The sequence below is a fragment of the Manihot esculenta genome, chromosome 5 (assembly GCF_001659605.2).
Source record: "Manihot esculenta cultivar AM560-2 chromosome 5, M.esculenta_v8, whole genome shotgun sequence".
Taxonomy (NCBI): Eukaryota; Viridiplantae; Streptophyta; class Magnoliopsida; order Malpighiales; family Euphorbiaceae; genus Manihot; species Manihot esculenta.
In genome coordinates, this window is record NC_035165.2 from 6096690 (window position 1) to 6113408 (window position 16719).

Below are 16719 nucleotides of genomic sequence, written 5' to 3' on the forward strand. Positions count from 1 at the left end.
TTTTTCTCGCTTATTTCTGGGTCCCTTTTCATGTTTATATATATTAGTATTTAAAAAATTTTTAATTATATATATATATATATTTTTAGTATCGATAATTTTAATTATTCATATAATTTTAATTTTCATATAATATAAACAAATTGAGTAAATCAAAAATTAAAATTTTAATATTATCTATTAAAATAAAACTCTAACCCTTATCAAAAAATTTTCTTAAATACTATTACCTTCGAGTAAACTTGAATTTAAGAATTTAAAAAGGATTTCATTAACTATTAAAAAAAGTTCGTTAATTTATTTGCCTTAATTTTTTTTTATCGGTATAGGTTGGAGAATGAATGAGTAATTCAATATTTTAGATTTTGATTTAATATAAATTTAATAATTAAATGGTATTTTTCTTTCTAAACCTCTCACTAAATGGCACGTGTAACCGACCCTTTTGTTTCTGTATTACTTATACTAAGCATTTGATTGTTGAGAGTACCTAATACTTTATATTAAAAATATTTTTTTATTATTTTTTTAACTTAATAATTCCAACATTCCATCATTTGTGAATTGCCTAATGATTAAAGGGTTTGATTACAGTTTATTTTAACATTTCTTTGGATTAGAATTTTTTCCATGTGTGAAAGGACGCTAATTGCTTAATAAAGAAGCTTATCTTTAATGTTAAATTAGCATTTTCATACTTCCCTTTAACAACTAATGATAAAGTCAAATATATAATAAGATTACATAATGATTATTTCCTATTCTAAGAATTAATTTTTTTTTTTCATTTAATTCAGATTTCTTGAAAGAAATTTTGGGGACAACAATAAAATGGATTAGAGGTCATGGATTTTCATTTTTCCCATTATCAAATTTACTTTTAGGACACCATGCATACCCACTCCCCAAACTGTTGTCTCATTCCCAATCTCTGATTTTGTCTGAAAAATCAAGATGATTTTGTGGGTATGAATTGGGACTGGTTTGGCAGGAATATATTTTAGTTGTATCCACAAACAGAACAAAATTAGTATTTTTATTTCTCCATACATTTATACTGATTTCCATATGCATGAATGAAAGTAATCAAATGCCACACAAAAGGATGACCCTCAATGGGAAGAAGAAGATGACTTGTCCTTATCAAGCTGCCTTGGCAAGGAGACAAACTAATATATCTGCCTTGTCATCTTTATAATCCTTCACCCATTGGCACAACCTTGGGGGCCAGCTTTTGTCACCCACCACATAATTTTTTCTCACATATCTTCAACTCAAATCCCTCTCCTATATAAACCTCCTGCAAGTTCTAGGAGCCTTTCAAGCCACAATTCAACTTAATTTTACTAACCAAAAGCTTCAACATGGCAGCAAGCACAAGCACAATCTCAATGAGGAGCATGAAGGTACGGTCATGGCAGAGGTGTTCAAAGCAAATTAGAGAGCAAAGAACAAGGCTTTATATCATCTGGAGATGTACTGTGATGCTTCTGTGTTGGCATGAGTAGCCATAGCCCTGCCCTTTTCTTGATGGGTCAAGCTCAAGCTCAAGCATCAGGCCAGGCCAGGCGAGGAAGAGTTGATCAAGTCACTGGCTTCATTACAGGGATTTGAAAGCCTGGAGATGCTGAAATTGAAGGGTGGATAATTGTATAGTTAAATAAATAAAGAGTCGCTTGATTTGTTTATACAAAGGTAGAGAAATTAGGGTTTAGGAGTAGAGAATGTCCTGTTGTGTGTGAAATACATGTAATATAGAAAACTAATCTGATGGATGATTTTTCTCTGTTCTTCTCAAATCTGCAAACAGAGCTCTTGCAATTTTTTAAAGTTTCTTTGAGTTTGAATCATCATGAACTTGAAACTCAAGGAAATATACAAGTTTTTGAAATCATTTTATAAATTATCACTACAATTACATAGTAATTAGTTCTAAGAAATTGAGAAGATGGAGATCAGATGAAGCCTCCTTTGGGAAATCGCAGAAGAACTTCTCTCTCTGAAATGAGACCAATAACTTGAATTATCTATGTGGGGAAGAAGAGTTAAGGAAGTATCTCGGAAACATAAAGATGATGAAGAAGAATTGAACAAAATCAACTTGAAAACATAATGAATCTCTGAATTGAGGAATCTCAGAAGTGTGTTGAGAGAAAACAGAGGCTTCAAGTGTTGGAGTCCTTCAGGAGAGATGGGTTGGAATTTGAGCTGACAGCTTGCGGATTGGTGATAGATTAAAAACAGGATTTAAGAGAATGTTGCGGAAGTGAAGGATGGTTGTGAAGACATGAAGATTAAGGTTGATGAGTAGTGAAGTTTATGGAACATGTAGAGTACCGAATGAATAAAGATTGTGGAAGTGTCTAAACCCATAACAGAAGGCCAATCCAAAAGATATCAAATGAAAAAAGTCACAAATTAATAAAACTTTTTTAACATGAAAAAAATGAAAAACTTTTTTTAAGAGCCATTAATGTATTTTTATAATTAGTACGTATACTCAGGTTCCATAATTTTATTTTATTTTTTATATATATTAACAAAAATAATTTTTTTAATTATATTCATATTAAAAATATTAAATTTTATAAAGATTAAAAAGAGAATTTTTTAAAAATAAAATAAATTTAAATAAAATTATAATAATTGATTTATATATTATTATAATAATATAAAATAGATAGTGAAAAATAATTTTAAGATAAAAAAATTTATAATACGGAAATAGTATAATTGATTTGAAATCGAATATTTTTTTAAAAATATTATTATTTTTTAAAAAAAATTATTATTTAATTTTATTATTAAAATATTATAATTTTAAAAAATCTATTTGTTAATTTTTAATCAATTTTTGTTTACAAATGAATTAATTAATAGGTATTTTTATAAAATAAAGAAATTAATTAATTAATTAATATTATATAAATTAAATAATCAAATAATTAATAATTAAAATTAATAAAAAATTAATTAATAAATTTTTAAATATTTTATGTAGGTTTTAATATAGTTTTAAAAATTAAGATATTAATTAATAAATTTATATATAATATGAAAATTAAATAATATATATTTTTATTTAAATAATAAGTTTCTCTTTTAATATCCACAAAAAAAAATCGTTATTAGGGTTTAACAAAACGCTACCGTTTGCTAACATTCTGTTTATCGCTACGAGGTTAAGGCTAAAACCCTAGTCCCACATTCGGACGATGTTCATCCGTCACCGTGCTTCTGGGGCTCTGGTTCGGTTGCTTGTTTAATTCCAGGTATGCTTCTCAAACCCCACCCCATCTATTCACATTTGCATAATTCTCTTGTAAACCCTAAAATCAACATCCAAATCAAATCCATTTCGAGCCTCAAAGTGGTGTGGCGCAAAGACCAAAAACTAGACTTTGCTATAGAGAAAGATAAGCGATACAAAGTCTGCGCAAGAGTCGTCAAGGAGGTTCTAAACGAACCCGGTCAAGTTATACCGCTCCGATATCTCGAGAAAAGGCGCGAGAGGTTACGCCTCAATGTCAGAGTTAAAACCTTTATCGATCAAAACCCGGGCCTCTTCGATACTTATTATGATAAAATCAAACCTAAATCTGAACCTGTCCTGTTTTTGCGGGTAAGTGATCGTTTAAGGAATTTCCTTGAAGAAGAGAAGAGGATTCAATTGGAAAATGAGGGGTTTATTGTTTCTAAACTGTGTAAATTGCTGATGATGGCCAAAGATAAGGTACTTAGTGTGGATAAATTGGTTCATGTGAAGAGAGAATTTGGTTTCCCTAATGATTTTTTGGTTAATTTGGTGCCCAAGTATCCACATTATTTTAGGCTTGTAGGGTTTCCAGGAGAGGGGAAGTCCTTTCTGGAGTTGGTTGAGTGGAACCCTGATTTGGCTAAATCAGTTATTGTGCAAAGGGCTGAAGAGGAGTCTCGGTTTACAGGGATTCGAGTTAGGCCTAATTTCAATTATAAGCTTCCACCAGGGTTTTTTCTCAGAAAGGAGATGCGGGAGTGGGTTAGGGATTGGTTAGAACTTGATTACATTTCACCATATGTGGACGCATCACACTTGGATCAAGCCTCACCGGAAATGGAAAAGAGGACTGTTGGGGTTTTCCATGAGTTGCTGTCACTCTCACTCTTTAAGAGGATTCCAGTCCCAATACTGGGGAAGTTTAATGAAGAGTATAGGTTTTCGAATAATTTTTCAAGCGCATTCACTAGGCATTCTGGAATATTTTACATGTCATTGAAAGGGGGGATAAAGACTGCAATGCTAAGGGAAGCTTATAAGGATAGTGAATTAATTGATAGGGATCCATTACTTGAAATCAAGGATAGGTTTGTTGGGTTGTTGGAGAAGGGGTGGGAAGATAGAGCAGAGCAGCTCAAGTCAAAAAGGAAAGTGATGGTAAAGAACATGGAAATGTTGGAACTGGAGGAATGGGACCTGGATGGACAAGAGAGCAATGAGCAAGCTGACAGAAAAGATTTACAGGAATAACTGGGAATGATGTGATGAGGAAATGGAATGCGGATGGCTAAGAGAGCAGTGAGAAGTCAAACGGTCTAGTAACAGCTGCAAATTTGCAGGTTACTGGGACATGGGAAATTAATACTTTAATGATAAAAGAACATTCCAATCTGTCTAAGATTGGTGGTTTTGTAGGATCTGCATATTCTGTATGATGTTTTTCAAGATTTATATTTCATGTTTGGTAATCAGAAGCAATAAGATTTGGCTTTCCAGTCACCATTTGAATTTATTTTCAAAGAAGATATTTGGATGTAGGGTGTGGGTGGAATGTCACTGTTTACTCAATGATAACAAATTAATATATGTTCATTGTCTTCATTTTTTTTTATTTGGTTATGTGCAATTTAATGCAATGTAATATTTCTAAATCTTTTGCTTCTAAAAGCATTTTGTTACTAGATTAACTCTTTACTATTGTTGATATTAGAACCTGCACAGAACTATTTCTTTGCTTGCAGGACATACTTCTGTGATGGTAATAAGTTTCCGGATGTTGAAGGAATATGACTTTGTCACTGTAATTCTTGAGTCGCTTTGTAAATAATAAGATGCAATCAATTTGATTTATTTTCTCTGGCCTCATGTTCATGTTTTAGATTCTGAAGTTTGATTCTTTATACAGTAAAATAGATAGCTGAAGTGTTGAATAGTAGATGTAATCAAATTTATCTAAAATGTGGTTGAGACTTAAAACTGCCTTAATAGCTTATGCATCTGTGAACATTCCTTTATTATTATTATAAATTTTTTTAACTTGGTGCAACTTTTTCATGTTTATTTTACTAGGTTTAGATTCAGTTTTAGATTTGAGGTAGAAACTACAATGTTCATCTATCTAATTATTTGTTTCTTTTGAAAATTTAGGAAGAAATTCTATGTTGTTCTTTATGTTTCATTCTCTAGTTCTTCACTGTTGATGGTTAGAAAGCGTAGCACAATAGTCAAGTCTGTATCTTTCAGGTTTATCGACTTTTCTCCCTCTGAAATATTTTTTAAATTTTACTTGGACCACTTGTTTTGTTCAAAATTCTGGAGAACAGCTAAGTAGTTTGCGTGTAGAGCTACTGTGCACTGGCATCTTGGTCAAAACATGTCACAGCAGCACATGTATGGAAGCTGCAAGCTGTATACTGCATGAGCCATTGAGCATAAAGATGGTGCTATTTCTTATTTGATTATGATTTTTAATTTTTTATTAATTGCTGCACACCTTTCTACTAATTGAGGGAAAATTAGTTGTTAATTGACATATTTACATTTTCATGTCCAGAGCAGAGATCACTATTTCACTATTCTTAGCAGTTAATCGACATATTTACATTTTCATTGTAAGTACTTCTGTTATCATAGTTGTACATGAAAATTTTCAAAATTTTAGTGATGTAGCCAATTTTACTATATTTGTAATAAAGTGACGAATTTACTTACAGGAAACTTAATCGTCTCCATTAGGATCAGTAGGTCACCCAACTCCTGGTCACACAAGAGGAATGAATCACAATAACAATTCAGAGCCAGTACTCTTCCACAACGTCAACTAACAAAGCAGTGTCACCCTCTTGGTTAATTGTTTCTTTATTGCCTTGCAAGAAAACCTAATCGGAAGACACAAGAAATTCATGAGGAGGCACGTATAAAAGGAATGAAGGACCTGTGTGAGATTCCTTGAACCATTCATTTTACCACTATTCTCATGCGTATTCCCAAAAGGTGCAAATGGAAATGGTCAATACTCTTGCATTAATGCTTTTTGCATCCACTTTAGTATTTCTGCCCAAGATGGAGGCACAACCATATACACACCCACTTTGTGTCTCCCAGTTTGCGCTTGTGAACTCTGCCTGTGCAATGCTGCCATACATCCCATTGCCACTACTGATACCTCCTTTCCCTCCCTTGCCGCTAGCTCCTTCCCTTGATGAAGTGAATAGGCATGGCCACGATCATAGTCCCAGTGATAATCATGGCCACGATCATAGTTCCAGTGATAATCATGGTCATGGGCATGAAGAATGGCCTGGTCAGGGACATGGGGATGACCTCGGGCACGAGCTTGAGCATGGGCACAATTATAGTCATGGGCATGGTCAAGGTCAAGGTCAAGGTCAAGGACATGGACATGGTCAAGAACACAGACATGCACACAGGCACAAGCATAAGCATAGACATGAATCGGCTGTAAAAGAGAAATGTTGCAGGTGGCTAAATGAATTAGATGATGAGTGTGTCTGTGACCTGTTGGTTCGGTTGCCGCCCTTCCTCTCAAGACCTTTACATACATTTAATGTCTATCTTGATGAGACATGCAATGTAACTTATGCATGTGAAGGGCGACTGCTAAGATCATAACATAATGTTAATTGTGATATTTCTCTTGTCTACCATTTATATGGTTAAGGTACACTCCATAAATTCTGTAATAGGATAGCTTGTGCTCAGCTTGTCTTAAATGGGGCGGTCATCAGTTTTATAAGGTTTTATGTTTGTTCTGTAATCTGTTCATCATTTTATGCAAGCCGAGCATGGGCATGCTGCTACTTCTTTTAATATGAAAAAAATAAAATAGGAAAGGCATTTTTCTCTGCAGCCACTGTCTTGGAAGCTGCTATCTTTTCCATGATTATTGTATGAAAAATAGACCATTCTTCAAGCCGAAGCCCTCTTTTATGGAGTTATCTGTCTTTATTACTCGGTTCAAATTTCAATCTGTTGTGTACGTGCTTGAAAAATTAAATGCAACACTGTCCAAGCTGATTAACATAGCAGGTTCTTACATTAATTCACCAGAAGTTGTATGCTTAAAATTGAAGTCGACTTTATGAAACAACAATTTCAGTGGCTGACAACATTAGGAATAGCAACGTTCTCATTTTCTCCTCTCTGTGACAACGATTGATGAAATCAACAAATTGGAAATTAGAAAGTGGGTGTTCAATTGATTGGTTAATTAAATTTCAAACCAATAAAATTAGATTATTGCAAAGAGAAAATACATAAATAAATCATATACTGAAATATTTAAAAAAATCAAATCAAATGCTACTTTCTCTTAAGTAATTTCTCATTGAATTAACAAATATATATAATAAATTTTTTTAAAAATAATAATTAAATTTAGCTCGATTTATCAATAATTTTAAAAATAATGTTTAATATTTTAGTTAAGTCAGTATGTAGTGATTAAAAAAAATAAATTGTGAAAAACTATTTTTTACAATACTTGACTAAGCGCTACCTAAATAACTATCTGTTATTCTTGCTAAGGCAGGAATAAAAACACAGGGATAACTTGCCCTTTTCGTTGCCATTCCTACCGCAATGCGACAAACTTTGGAAGGAGATGGGAAAATTAGCATGAATTATTGTAAGTATAGAGCTTGTTTCCTTTTTATTTTAGTATTATTGGCTTTGGCTCTCAAATTTCACTTGGTCCAATCTCTAGGAGCACTGGAGAATTTTCCTTTGCAGATTTGAGGATCAATGAAATCTGTGTTCGAAAACCATTTACTCTAGTTTTTCAATATTGATGTTGGATTATGAATAATGAAATAGTTTCATTTTACTTTTTCAAAAACATATTTACCAAGAATTATAAATAAAAATAGAGCAAAAACAAAGAAAATCTAAATTCATTACTAAAGACAGATTATTACAACAACAGAACATGAACTCTTTTTCTTCTTTTTTCCATCTCTCTCCCTCTTAGTTCTCTCCTTATTTCCAGCAGCAACTTCTCCCTTTCTGAAGGAAAATTTTGCACTTGCATCAGCTATAAATATAGCTATTTTCTTTTCTTCAACCAAAACAGAAATTGTAAACATGAATATTAGAGCAAAAACAAGCTTAAGAATGAAGATGGAAACATAAACTTTATTACTAGAAAAAGCCAGAAGATCACAACAAGAATATAAACTCTTTTTCTCACGGTGAGAAGTGGACCAAAAGATGAGAACCATTAAAAGTGCACCAGCAATAATCTATAAGACTTCTTGGAACAAGGATTTCAATTAAACAGCAATAATCTCAAAGAAAGGCGAAGTTCATGTCCAGCTATGACAAAAATGGAGCTTATAGTAAATACATATATGTAACAAAAGAGAGAAAAATAAACTTCATCATGCATTCTGCAGCATATGTCAACAGTGAAATCGGTTGGCCATGCTTGAATATATATATAGTTTCAGCATAAAGAAGAAGAACAAGATTTCCATGAGTAGGAGCAAGGCTGCTGGATTGATAGATAGCATATTAACACCCATAATTAATTAGGTGGTTGCACAGTTAGTCACCTAATCACTAGTTTTCATCACAGAAAATGAATGTTGCTTACTTCTTCCATTAACAATTCAGAAGCCTGCAAAAATTCCAAAATATATCAAAAGATCAGCCTCACGCCCTCTTTGTCTGCTCATCCTAAAGCATGAAAAACCTAACAAGAAGCAAAAGGATTATGAATACAATGCTAGAAACTATATAATCAAACACGGCAGCTAGTGAAGTAGCATTAGCATCAGATCAAATGGGGAGAATCAAGATTCTTGTATTAACATGTTTGACAGGTTTCTTATTGCTTATGCCGGCTGAAGTTGATGGCGTCCCACATCCAGCACGCAGTGTGTGCATCTCCCAAATTTCACTGGCCAATTATGCTTGTGGAGGGCTGGATCCGTCGCCGATATCCGACATTTTCCACCACCATCATCATGGGCACGGGCATAGGCATAATAGACATGGGAGCTTAACCCATGAAACACCTACAGAGAGCTGTTGTCGGTGGCTGAACAATGTGGAAAATGAATGCGTCTGTGATTTGCTGATTCAGTTGCCAGCATTTCTTTCGAAGCCTGCGCATCAGCTTACTGTCGTTATTGGCGAGTATTGTAGAGTTACTTTTTCATGCAGTGGACGAGTGAGACCATGACGCTTTTTATTTCCTGCTGCCTTTTGATAAGTCTTCTTTATAAGGCATTCCCCTAATATATCAATTTGCAAGGCAAATTTAGTTTTTTTTCAACTTCAAAATAAATGATGTTTAGATTTAATACCAAACAAATTATTCAATACACCTGGAAAATGATTTTTTTTTTCTTTTAAAAGGGAGTAATTTTTATAAAAAATATATATATTTAATTTTTTAAAGAAAAATTGAGAAATTTAATTAAGCATTGTAAAGTCTCAATAGAAATAAAATATTATAAGTAGGAATTGAAACGGATCCATTTTATCAATCCTGTAAATAATGGGCAGCTCTACTTAATACATGTGGTATGCCATTAGCAAATCAAGGAATAGAGATATAACAAATACTAATACTATTCGTCTCATCAAGTAGAGAGTTACGGTTATAAATAATTGAATCAAAAATCGAATAATCTATATAACTGGAATATAGATAAATTTTATTAAGCATCGTAAAGTCTCAATAGAAACAAAATATAAGTAGGAAGTGAAATAGATCCATTTTATCAGTCCTGTCAAATAATGGGCAGCTCTACTTAATACATGTGGTATGCCATTAGCAGATCAAAGAATAGAAATATAACGAACACTAACACTATTCGTCTCATCAAGTAGAGACTTACAGTTATAAATAACTGAATCAAAGATCGAATAATCTATATAACTGGAATAAGTAATAGCTCAAAATTTAATTTTTTTTTAAGTATATTTCTTAAATGTAAAAAAATATTTTATAAAAAACAAACAGATGCTAAATTTAAGTTTTGTATAACCTAGAACTAGATTTTCTGCAAAACCACAATCATAATATATATAAAAAATGAATTAAGTCTCTTTTCATCCTAAAGTTTATTTTTTTTATTGCATAAAATTAACTGGAGAATCATTAGCTAACAAAAGATTGGCTAATGAGGATTTGGACCAAACAACCAAGTAAAAGGAATCTATTCTGTAAAGGGTTTTACAAAGGAATTTCTTTTTCCTAATTTTTGAATCTTTAATTTCAGTGGATTACTATACATATTCATAAAGAAAAATTCTTCCTTTTGTCAAAATATATTCTGTCATATGGAAAATTCGGATTCAACACCTCCAATTATATATATAAATGTAATTTTAAAAAAACATCTAGGGTCTTTTTGGCAAAATTTATTTGTAAAAAATAATTCAATTAAATTTTTATACAATTATGATTTCGATGTTTTTTAAAAAAAATATTTTAAGTTAATTTTTTTTATAAATCAATTGACTTTAATTTATTAGAAATTACAATTTATTAATTCAAAGTGAAAATAGAATATAATAAATGAGTCAATTAAAAAAAATAAATACCCATTCATTTATTAATGTGTTCTAATTTAAATAGCCGAAATTATTACTTTCATTTCAGGTTATTCTCCAAATTTATTGTATAATATTTTCATATATTGAATTTAGAAAACATATTGCGCAATAAAGTCTTTGGTTATTCCTGAAGTGGCAGCTGTGACTCTGTGAAGAAACTCTCTAACAATGGCGCTGCTGGGTTTGGCCACAAGCTTCTTCCACATCTCCTCGGCTTCCATGCTTCCTCGTTTACGAAAAACTTGAGTGGCATCAATCCGATGAATGTTCCACCCCTTGACATTTTTCAGCCGCCGGATTTTCTCCAGTTGCCGATGAGCTAACTTACAGTTGTTATTTTTAACCTCACGTATTGCTTCAAGAAATAGTCTCTCGCAGTTTTCTCCATCGGAAAAAGCTTCAGCTCTCAAGTACTTGTCCAGCTCCGGGACTCCGATCGATCTCCTGATCCCTCTGGAGTAATCTGCCAAGGGATCGAAGATGTTCCTCACCTCATCAACCATTCCTTTGAAAACCATTTCATCGACTCGCTTGCAAAGGAAATCGTTCAGCACAGGCATTGAGACATCCACCCACAGGAAGCAGCAATCGTATTTTGATCGGAATCTATAATCTGCATCATCCACCAAGGCCTCAATGTATGAATTGGAGCCTCCAACGATGATTGGAAGTAAGCCCCTAGTCGAAATTGATTCAACAGCAAGTGAAGCCATGTTGCAGAAATCTTTAGCTGTGAAGTCTGCATTAGGATTTACTTCTCCAAGCAGGTGGTGTGGTATACCGGATCTCTCTTCTTCAGTGATTTTGTTGGTTGTTATTTCAAGGCCCTTGTAGATTTGCATTTTATCAGAGTTGATGATTTCTGCTGGGAATTGGGTTGCCAGGTCTATGGAGAGTCTGGACTTGCCAGTGCCAGTTGCGCCCATTAAAATCACCACCTTTGTTTTCTGCCACCTTACAATGTCCATTTTGAGCCTATTGGTGGGAATGTCAAGCACGTGACTATGTGTTTGGTGGCAGATAGACATGGAAAGTTTCATGATGAACCTGTTTAATCAAAGATGAAAAAGGGTTATGTTAATATGATTTTAATCTCCCCCTATATATAGAAAGATGTCAAAACAGAAGAAAAGGTTAATTTAATTTGATTAATGAAAGATAATACAAGGATAATTTTGCACAGTCAAGCAACAGAAGACGCACATATTACAATTTATATATAAATATTCCTTTTGGGAACCTCACCTTATTGGTATAAAGGAAGACGCAACTTGAAAAAAAAAGGAAGGAAATGCTTATATCTTTAATGTCAATACCATGCAATGAGAATAGGTGAAATAAAAGATGCAAAGAGTAATACCTACGAGTGAAATAGGATGGCACCGACTCCTTTCTCTCTTAGCGAGTAGTATTAAATCCAAACTGCTTTTAACACTTAAAGATAATGGTAAATCGAATCGATCTTGATTAATGAAATTTAAAACAGTGAGAATTGAAAAAAAAAGGTTGAGATTAGATGATTGTAATGATTGGTATCATTAATTTTCTTCCCGGTGTCAGCATACACTGATCTTCTTACTCAATAGTTGTTGCAAGAAGCCATGGTAAGAGTGGTATATATAGGGATTTGGCAAGTGGGTTTTTGAGGGCAAGGCCAGGTTTCCGTTGACGTTCTTATTCCCAAAAGCCAAAAAGAAAGAAAAATATATGGACCATTAAGAGATGTGGAAAGGTTATGGGCAGAAAAAGAATCTCTTAAATATGATGAAGATTTGATATTTCATTGGTATTTGTTGCATTCTTCCAGCTTAATCTCCTTTCCACGCAAGCCATTGAACTAGATATCATTATATATCCCATGTACGTGTATTTATATATAATGGTGGGATCGGGATCACAATATCTTCTCTGGTTTGATAATTTTCAAAGAGAAAATGATGTCATCAGTCGCCATTAATTAGCAGCAGGAGACTTAACAAACAGGAGCACATTCGGACAGAGTTTTATGTTATAAGATTAATTAGTCAAATGAAGATGCCATGCTTTTGAACGAAGTGCAAGGGCAGGGTACTTCAACCTTAAAGGTGGTCTGAGGGAGTTGCAGGGTCTCGTCAAGATTCGTTATAGCGACAAGGGAATGTCAAGCCTGGTTGGACTCGACCATAGACGAAGCTTTCGCTCTTGCCAAAAACATCTGATTCCTTCCCATCAACCAAGTGGGCCGGGGATGGCTGAAACCATTGTTTTGTTGGCATTAACTGGTGATGCTATATCTTTTGGACTTTTGCAAGTAACCTGTCGACTAACTATTGGCCAAATCATGTTCGCACTAAGTCCGCCTACTAACGGGTAAAGTATTTTGGGTAAAGTATTTTCGTGAGTATCTGTTTCTTTTATAAGTATTTAACTCTCCAACCCAAGCAAAAAAATTCTAAATATATCGAATCCGCTTGCTAAGATAGCCAAAAAATTCTAAATATATCGAATCCGCTTGCTAAGATGACTTATTATTGTGAGTATTTATTTCATTTATGAGAATTAAATTTTCAACTCCACTTAAAATAGAAAAATATCGAATTACTTATCTTAATTCAATAGAAAAGTGTCGAACTACCTATCTTAACTCTTAATTCAATAGAAAAGTGTCGAACTACCTATCTTAACTCATTGGTTCAGTTTAGTAATTTATTGGTTTAATTAAAATGTCCAGAAATTAGTTTTGAGGGAAAGCATTTGGCCTACCAGGCCACCATTGCTGTGAACGTGGTTTGCCTAGTCCACTAAGCATCACCCTTGAATATGGAAATGCCGAAATGGTCCACTCATCCATATTTCTTTGAAACCTTTTATGTGATATTAGGAAAATTTGCATCAAATTACCAATGAGCTTTGCTAGTTTTGCATTAAAGGTAAAGAGTCGGTGTTAGCTAAGTTCAATGAAAGTGAAAACAATCAACGGAGTGATGAGATGTTAGCTAAGTTCAACGAAAAGTGAAAAACAATGAATGGAATAATAGTTTGGCCTCCTCATGAAGAAATTTCAGGTCTTGAGCCAAATGGCAGAACTAAAAGACTATCTCCTTCCTACCATAACTGCTGATTTAAAGAATTTTTTTTTTTAATCTCAAGTTATTTCTCATTTTGAGAATTTTAATATAGTATAAATTTTAAATATTTGCATGAAAATTTATATTTTCATGAATACATTTTTAATTAATTATGATGGTTATATTAGATGCAATTGATCATTAACTTGAACCGAAAGATAGGTCAGGGGAGGAGTAGTGGAAGTAAGGTGTAGTCTATTTGGGAAATGGACCGGCAATTCCTTCTGGTAGAGAAGTTGCAGCCACTAAGTTAATGTTATGCTCTGTTTATGGCTTGAAAAATGTGCAGCAATGCTCTGCCTACTTGTTGAATAATAATGTAACAAAGTGGACATAATCGATGAGGATTTAGAAACATGAGAAGTCAACAGCGGAGTTGGATAAATTGGAAAATTTTCAAAAGCATTGTTGATTTTTTTTTCTACTTTTCTTTCTGCGAAATTACAGAAATTATTCTACTAAGATTTGGTTTGTAAATTAAAAAGAGAAGTACTTTAACTATTGAACTACAGGACTTTATTGGGTTTCATTTTTATTTTGGTATCTGTTTGTCCTATGATCTCCGAGTTAAGAGGCCTTTTTTAGTCTGGCTTTGTGGTGGGGAAGCTTGATTTGCAAGGTTGTACATTTTTTTCCTTATTTTAAGCTGGTGCATTCAATATAGGATAGTCATTTATGTACTAATGTTCTATAAAATGATAAATTAATTAAAAAAATTTAAAAATTTATTAATTAATTCTTCTATTATAAAAAAATATATTAAAATATTTTTAATATTTTAAAAAATTTATTAATTAGTTTTTTAATTAATTTCACTATTTAAATATTATAAAAAAATTAAAATATTTATAATATGAAAAATTTAAGAAATCAATTAATAAATTTTTTAAAATTATAACCATGAAAAGGGTATTGATATAAATCTGATTGGTAGGCCACTTGAGAGAATCGTGAGGGGGAATGGGAGCAGTCCCACGACAACTTATCGCCACATTCAACGTCATTATAAGACTTTGCTTTTAAGCTTCCCAACTTTTTTTTTTTTTCTTTTAAAATGGGGAGTGGTTGAAATGGGAAGTGAAATTGATTTTGAGATCTCTCAGATTTACTTGAAAGCACTTACCACCAGACTGAATTTGTGAGTGCAGCTTTCCAATTTTTTTTAATTTGAGAATATCGCAACTTGTCCTTTCATTTTATTTAAAATTAACAATCAATTTATGGATAATATAAAAATTTAAGTACTAGCATACTAAAAAACAAAAAATGGTGAAATTTCCCTTTTTTTTAAGTCGGTGCAACTCTCCTACGTATAAGACAAGAGAAAAAAATTTAAAAAAAATTTAATTTTATTTATATATTTATTGTTAAAAATCTAATTTAATTTTTTATTAATTTTTGTTCAAATATCAAATTATTTAAAAAATAATAATAAATTTAAAAAATTTTAGCTTCTTGTTTTTCTGAGTAAATCAAAAAATTAAGAAATTTATCCTAACGAGCAATAAATTGAATTTCTTGATTTTTTTTTAATCCAAATCAATAAATTAAAAAGTTTAGCTCAAAAATTTTATTTTTAGCTTAAAATAAAATTAAATAGAAAAAAGTAATTTAAATATAAACTAAATAAAACTTATTCTATAAAATTCTGGTATAAAATTGAGCATTTGGCAAGAAAATAAACAGGGTCTAAAATAAAACGATGATTTATTAAAAAATAAATAAATAAAACGACGACATATTGAAGTAGCACGGCACCCTATAAAAGGCTTTGGCCCAACGGCTTGTTCTCATATAGATTGTCTGGTCTTTCCTGGATCCGTTAAGACGCCATTGATTTGAATGCCTGGGGGCTTACTTAGGTGGACCCAATAAACTTATGGCCTCGTAACAATGCTGTGGAAAACAATACAGAGTAAAATAACATTTAGTCTATGTAAAATTGATAAAAGTAATAATATTACTGCATTTGCTCTTAAAAATAGAGTTACAGTGACGGACGAGGAATATCAACGGAACGTAATTGAATTAATTTGAAAATTTAATTTAATTTTTTATTTATTTTAATTTAATTTAATTTTTAATTTTAAAAATTTTAATTATTTTTATTTAATTTGATTTTAATTATAAAAAATAAAAAAATTTAATCAAACTGATTAATAATAATAATATATTATTTTTAATAATATAAAAAAATTAAATTATATTAAAATTAAAATATTTCAATTAAATTTTAAAATATTAAAAATACAGTGTGAAAAATAAAAAATTTATTAAAAATTCAAACCTATCAAATTGATCCAAACCGAATCGAATCGAATTAGACCGATTCAGTTCGATTTAATTTTTGATCAAAATCGATTTGATTTGATTTTCATAAATACTTAATTTTTAATTTATTCAGTTTGATTCAATTTTAAATCGAACTGACCGAATGTTAATCTTACATCAATTAAAAATATGCGGTTAATATCGTAAAAATAATATATTTTATATTTTATTTTCTAATAAATCTCTATTTATATTGATTTATCACTAAATTATTATTATTATAAATTCTTTTAATAAAAAATTAATTAATAAATAGTATCTCAAAATATAATAAATTTTATATAGTCTTTTCTAATAACTATCTACTTACATTTTTTATCACTAAATTATTATTAAAATAAATCATTTCAATAAAAAATTAATAAATAAAATAGTATTTAATGATATAATTTTTTTTTGTTTGAAATGAAAATTGAAATTCAAAAAAGTAAAATAACT

General features: G+C 31.5%; 4 protein-coding genes across 10 annotated transcripts; 3 read left to right on the forward strand and 1 right to left on the reverse strand.

Moving 5' to 3' along the window:
* The first annotated feature begins 3133 nt into the window (after positions 1-3133).
* LOC122723744 (kininogen-1) lies at positions 3134-6978 on the forward strand. Of its 7 annotated transcripts, XR_006350867.1 has the most exons (5): positions 3134-3272; positions 5405-5500; positions 5600-5697; positions 5811-5868; positions 5971-6978. XR_006350867.1 is itself a non-coding variant. In XM_043957123.1 (2 exons), the coding sequence occupies exon 2, from the start codon at positions 6257-6259 to the stop codon at positions 6887-6889; it is 633 nt and encodes a 210-aa protein (XP_043813058.1). In that variant the 5' UTR covers positions 3139-3272; positions 5971-6256; the 3' UTR covers positions 6890-6978. The 7 variants fall into 7 exon arrangements, 1 of the variants encoding a protein (XP_043813058.1); XR_006350869.1 differs by having other exon boundaries at positions 5405-5697; positions 5953-6978; XR_006350866.1 differs by having other exon boundaries at positions 5405-5697.
* Positions 3265-5122, forward strand: LOC110614281 (protein WHAT'S THIS FACTOR 1 homolog, chloroplastic). The gene has a single exon (XM_021755783.2). The coding sequence runs from the start codon at positions 3275-3277 to the stop codon at positions 4505-4507; it is 1233 nt and encodes a 410-aa protein (XP_021611475.1). The 5' UTR covers positions 3265-3274; the 3' UTR covers positions 4508-5122.
* An 880-nt stretch (positions 6979-7858) lies between the features above and the next one.
* Positions 7859-9461, forward strand: LOC110614822. The gene is made up of 2 exons (XM_021756497.2): positions 7859-7904; positions 9100-9461. Exons 1-2 carry the CDS (start codon positions 7859-7861, stop codon positions 9459-9461), a joined length of 408 nt encoding a protein of 135 aa, XP_021612189.2.
* Positions 9462-10836: 1375 nt separating this feature from the next.
* On the reverse strand, positions 10837-12420 carry LOC110616314 (adenylate isopentenyltransferase 3, chloroplastic). The gene is made up of 2 exons (XM_021758700.2): positions 12204-12420; positions 10837-11890 (listed from the first exon to the last, which is right to left on the reverse strand). The coding sequence occupies exon 2, from the start codon at positions 11881-11883 to the stop codon at positions 10933-10935; it is 951 nt and encodes a 316-aa protein (XP_021614392.1). The 5' UTR covers positions 11884-11890; positions 12204-12420; the 3' UTR covers positions 10837-10932.
* Between the last annotated feature and the right edge of the window lie 4299 nt (positions 12421-16719).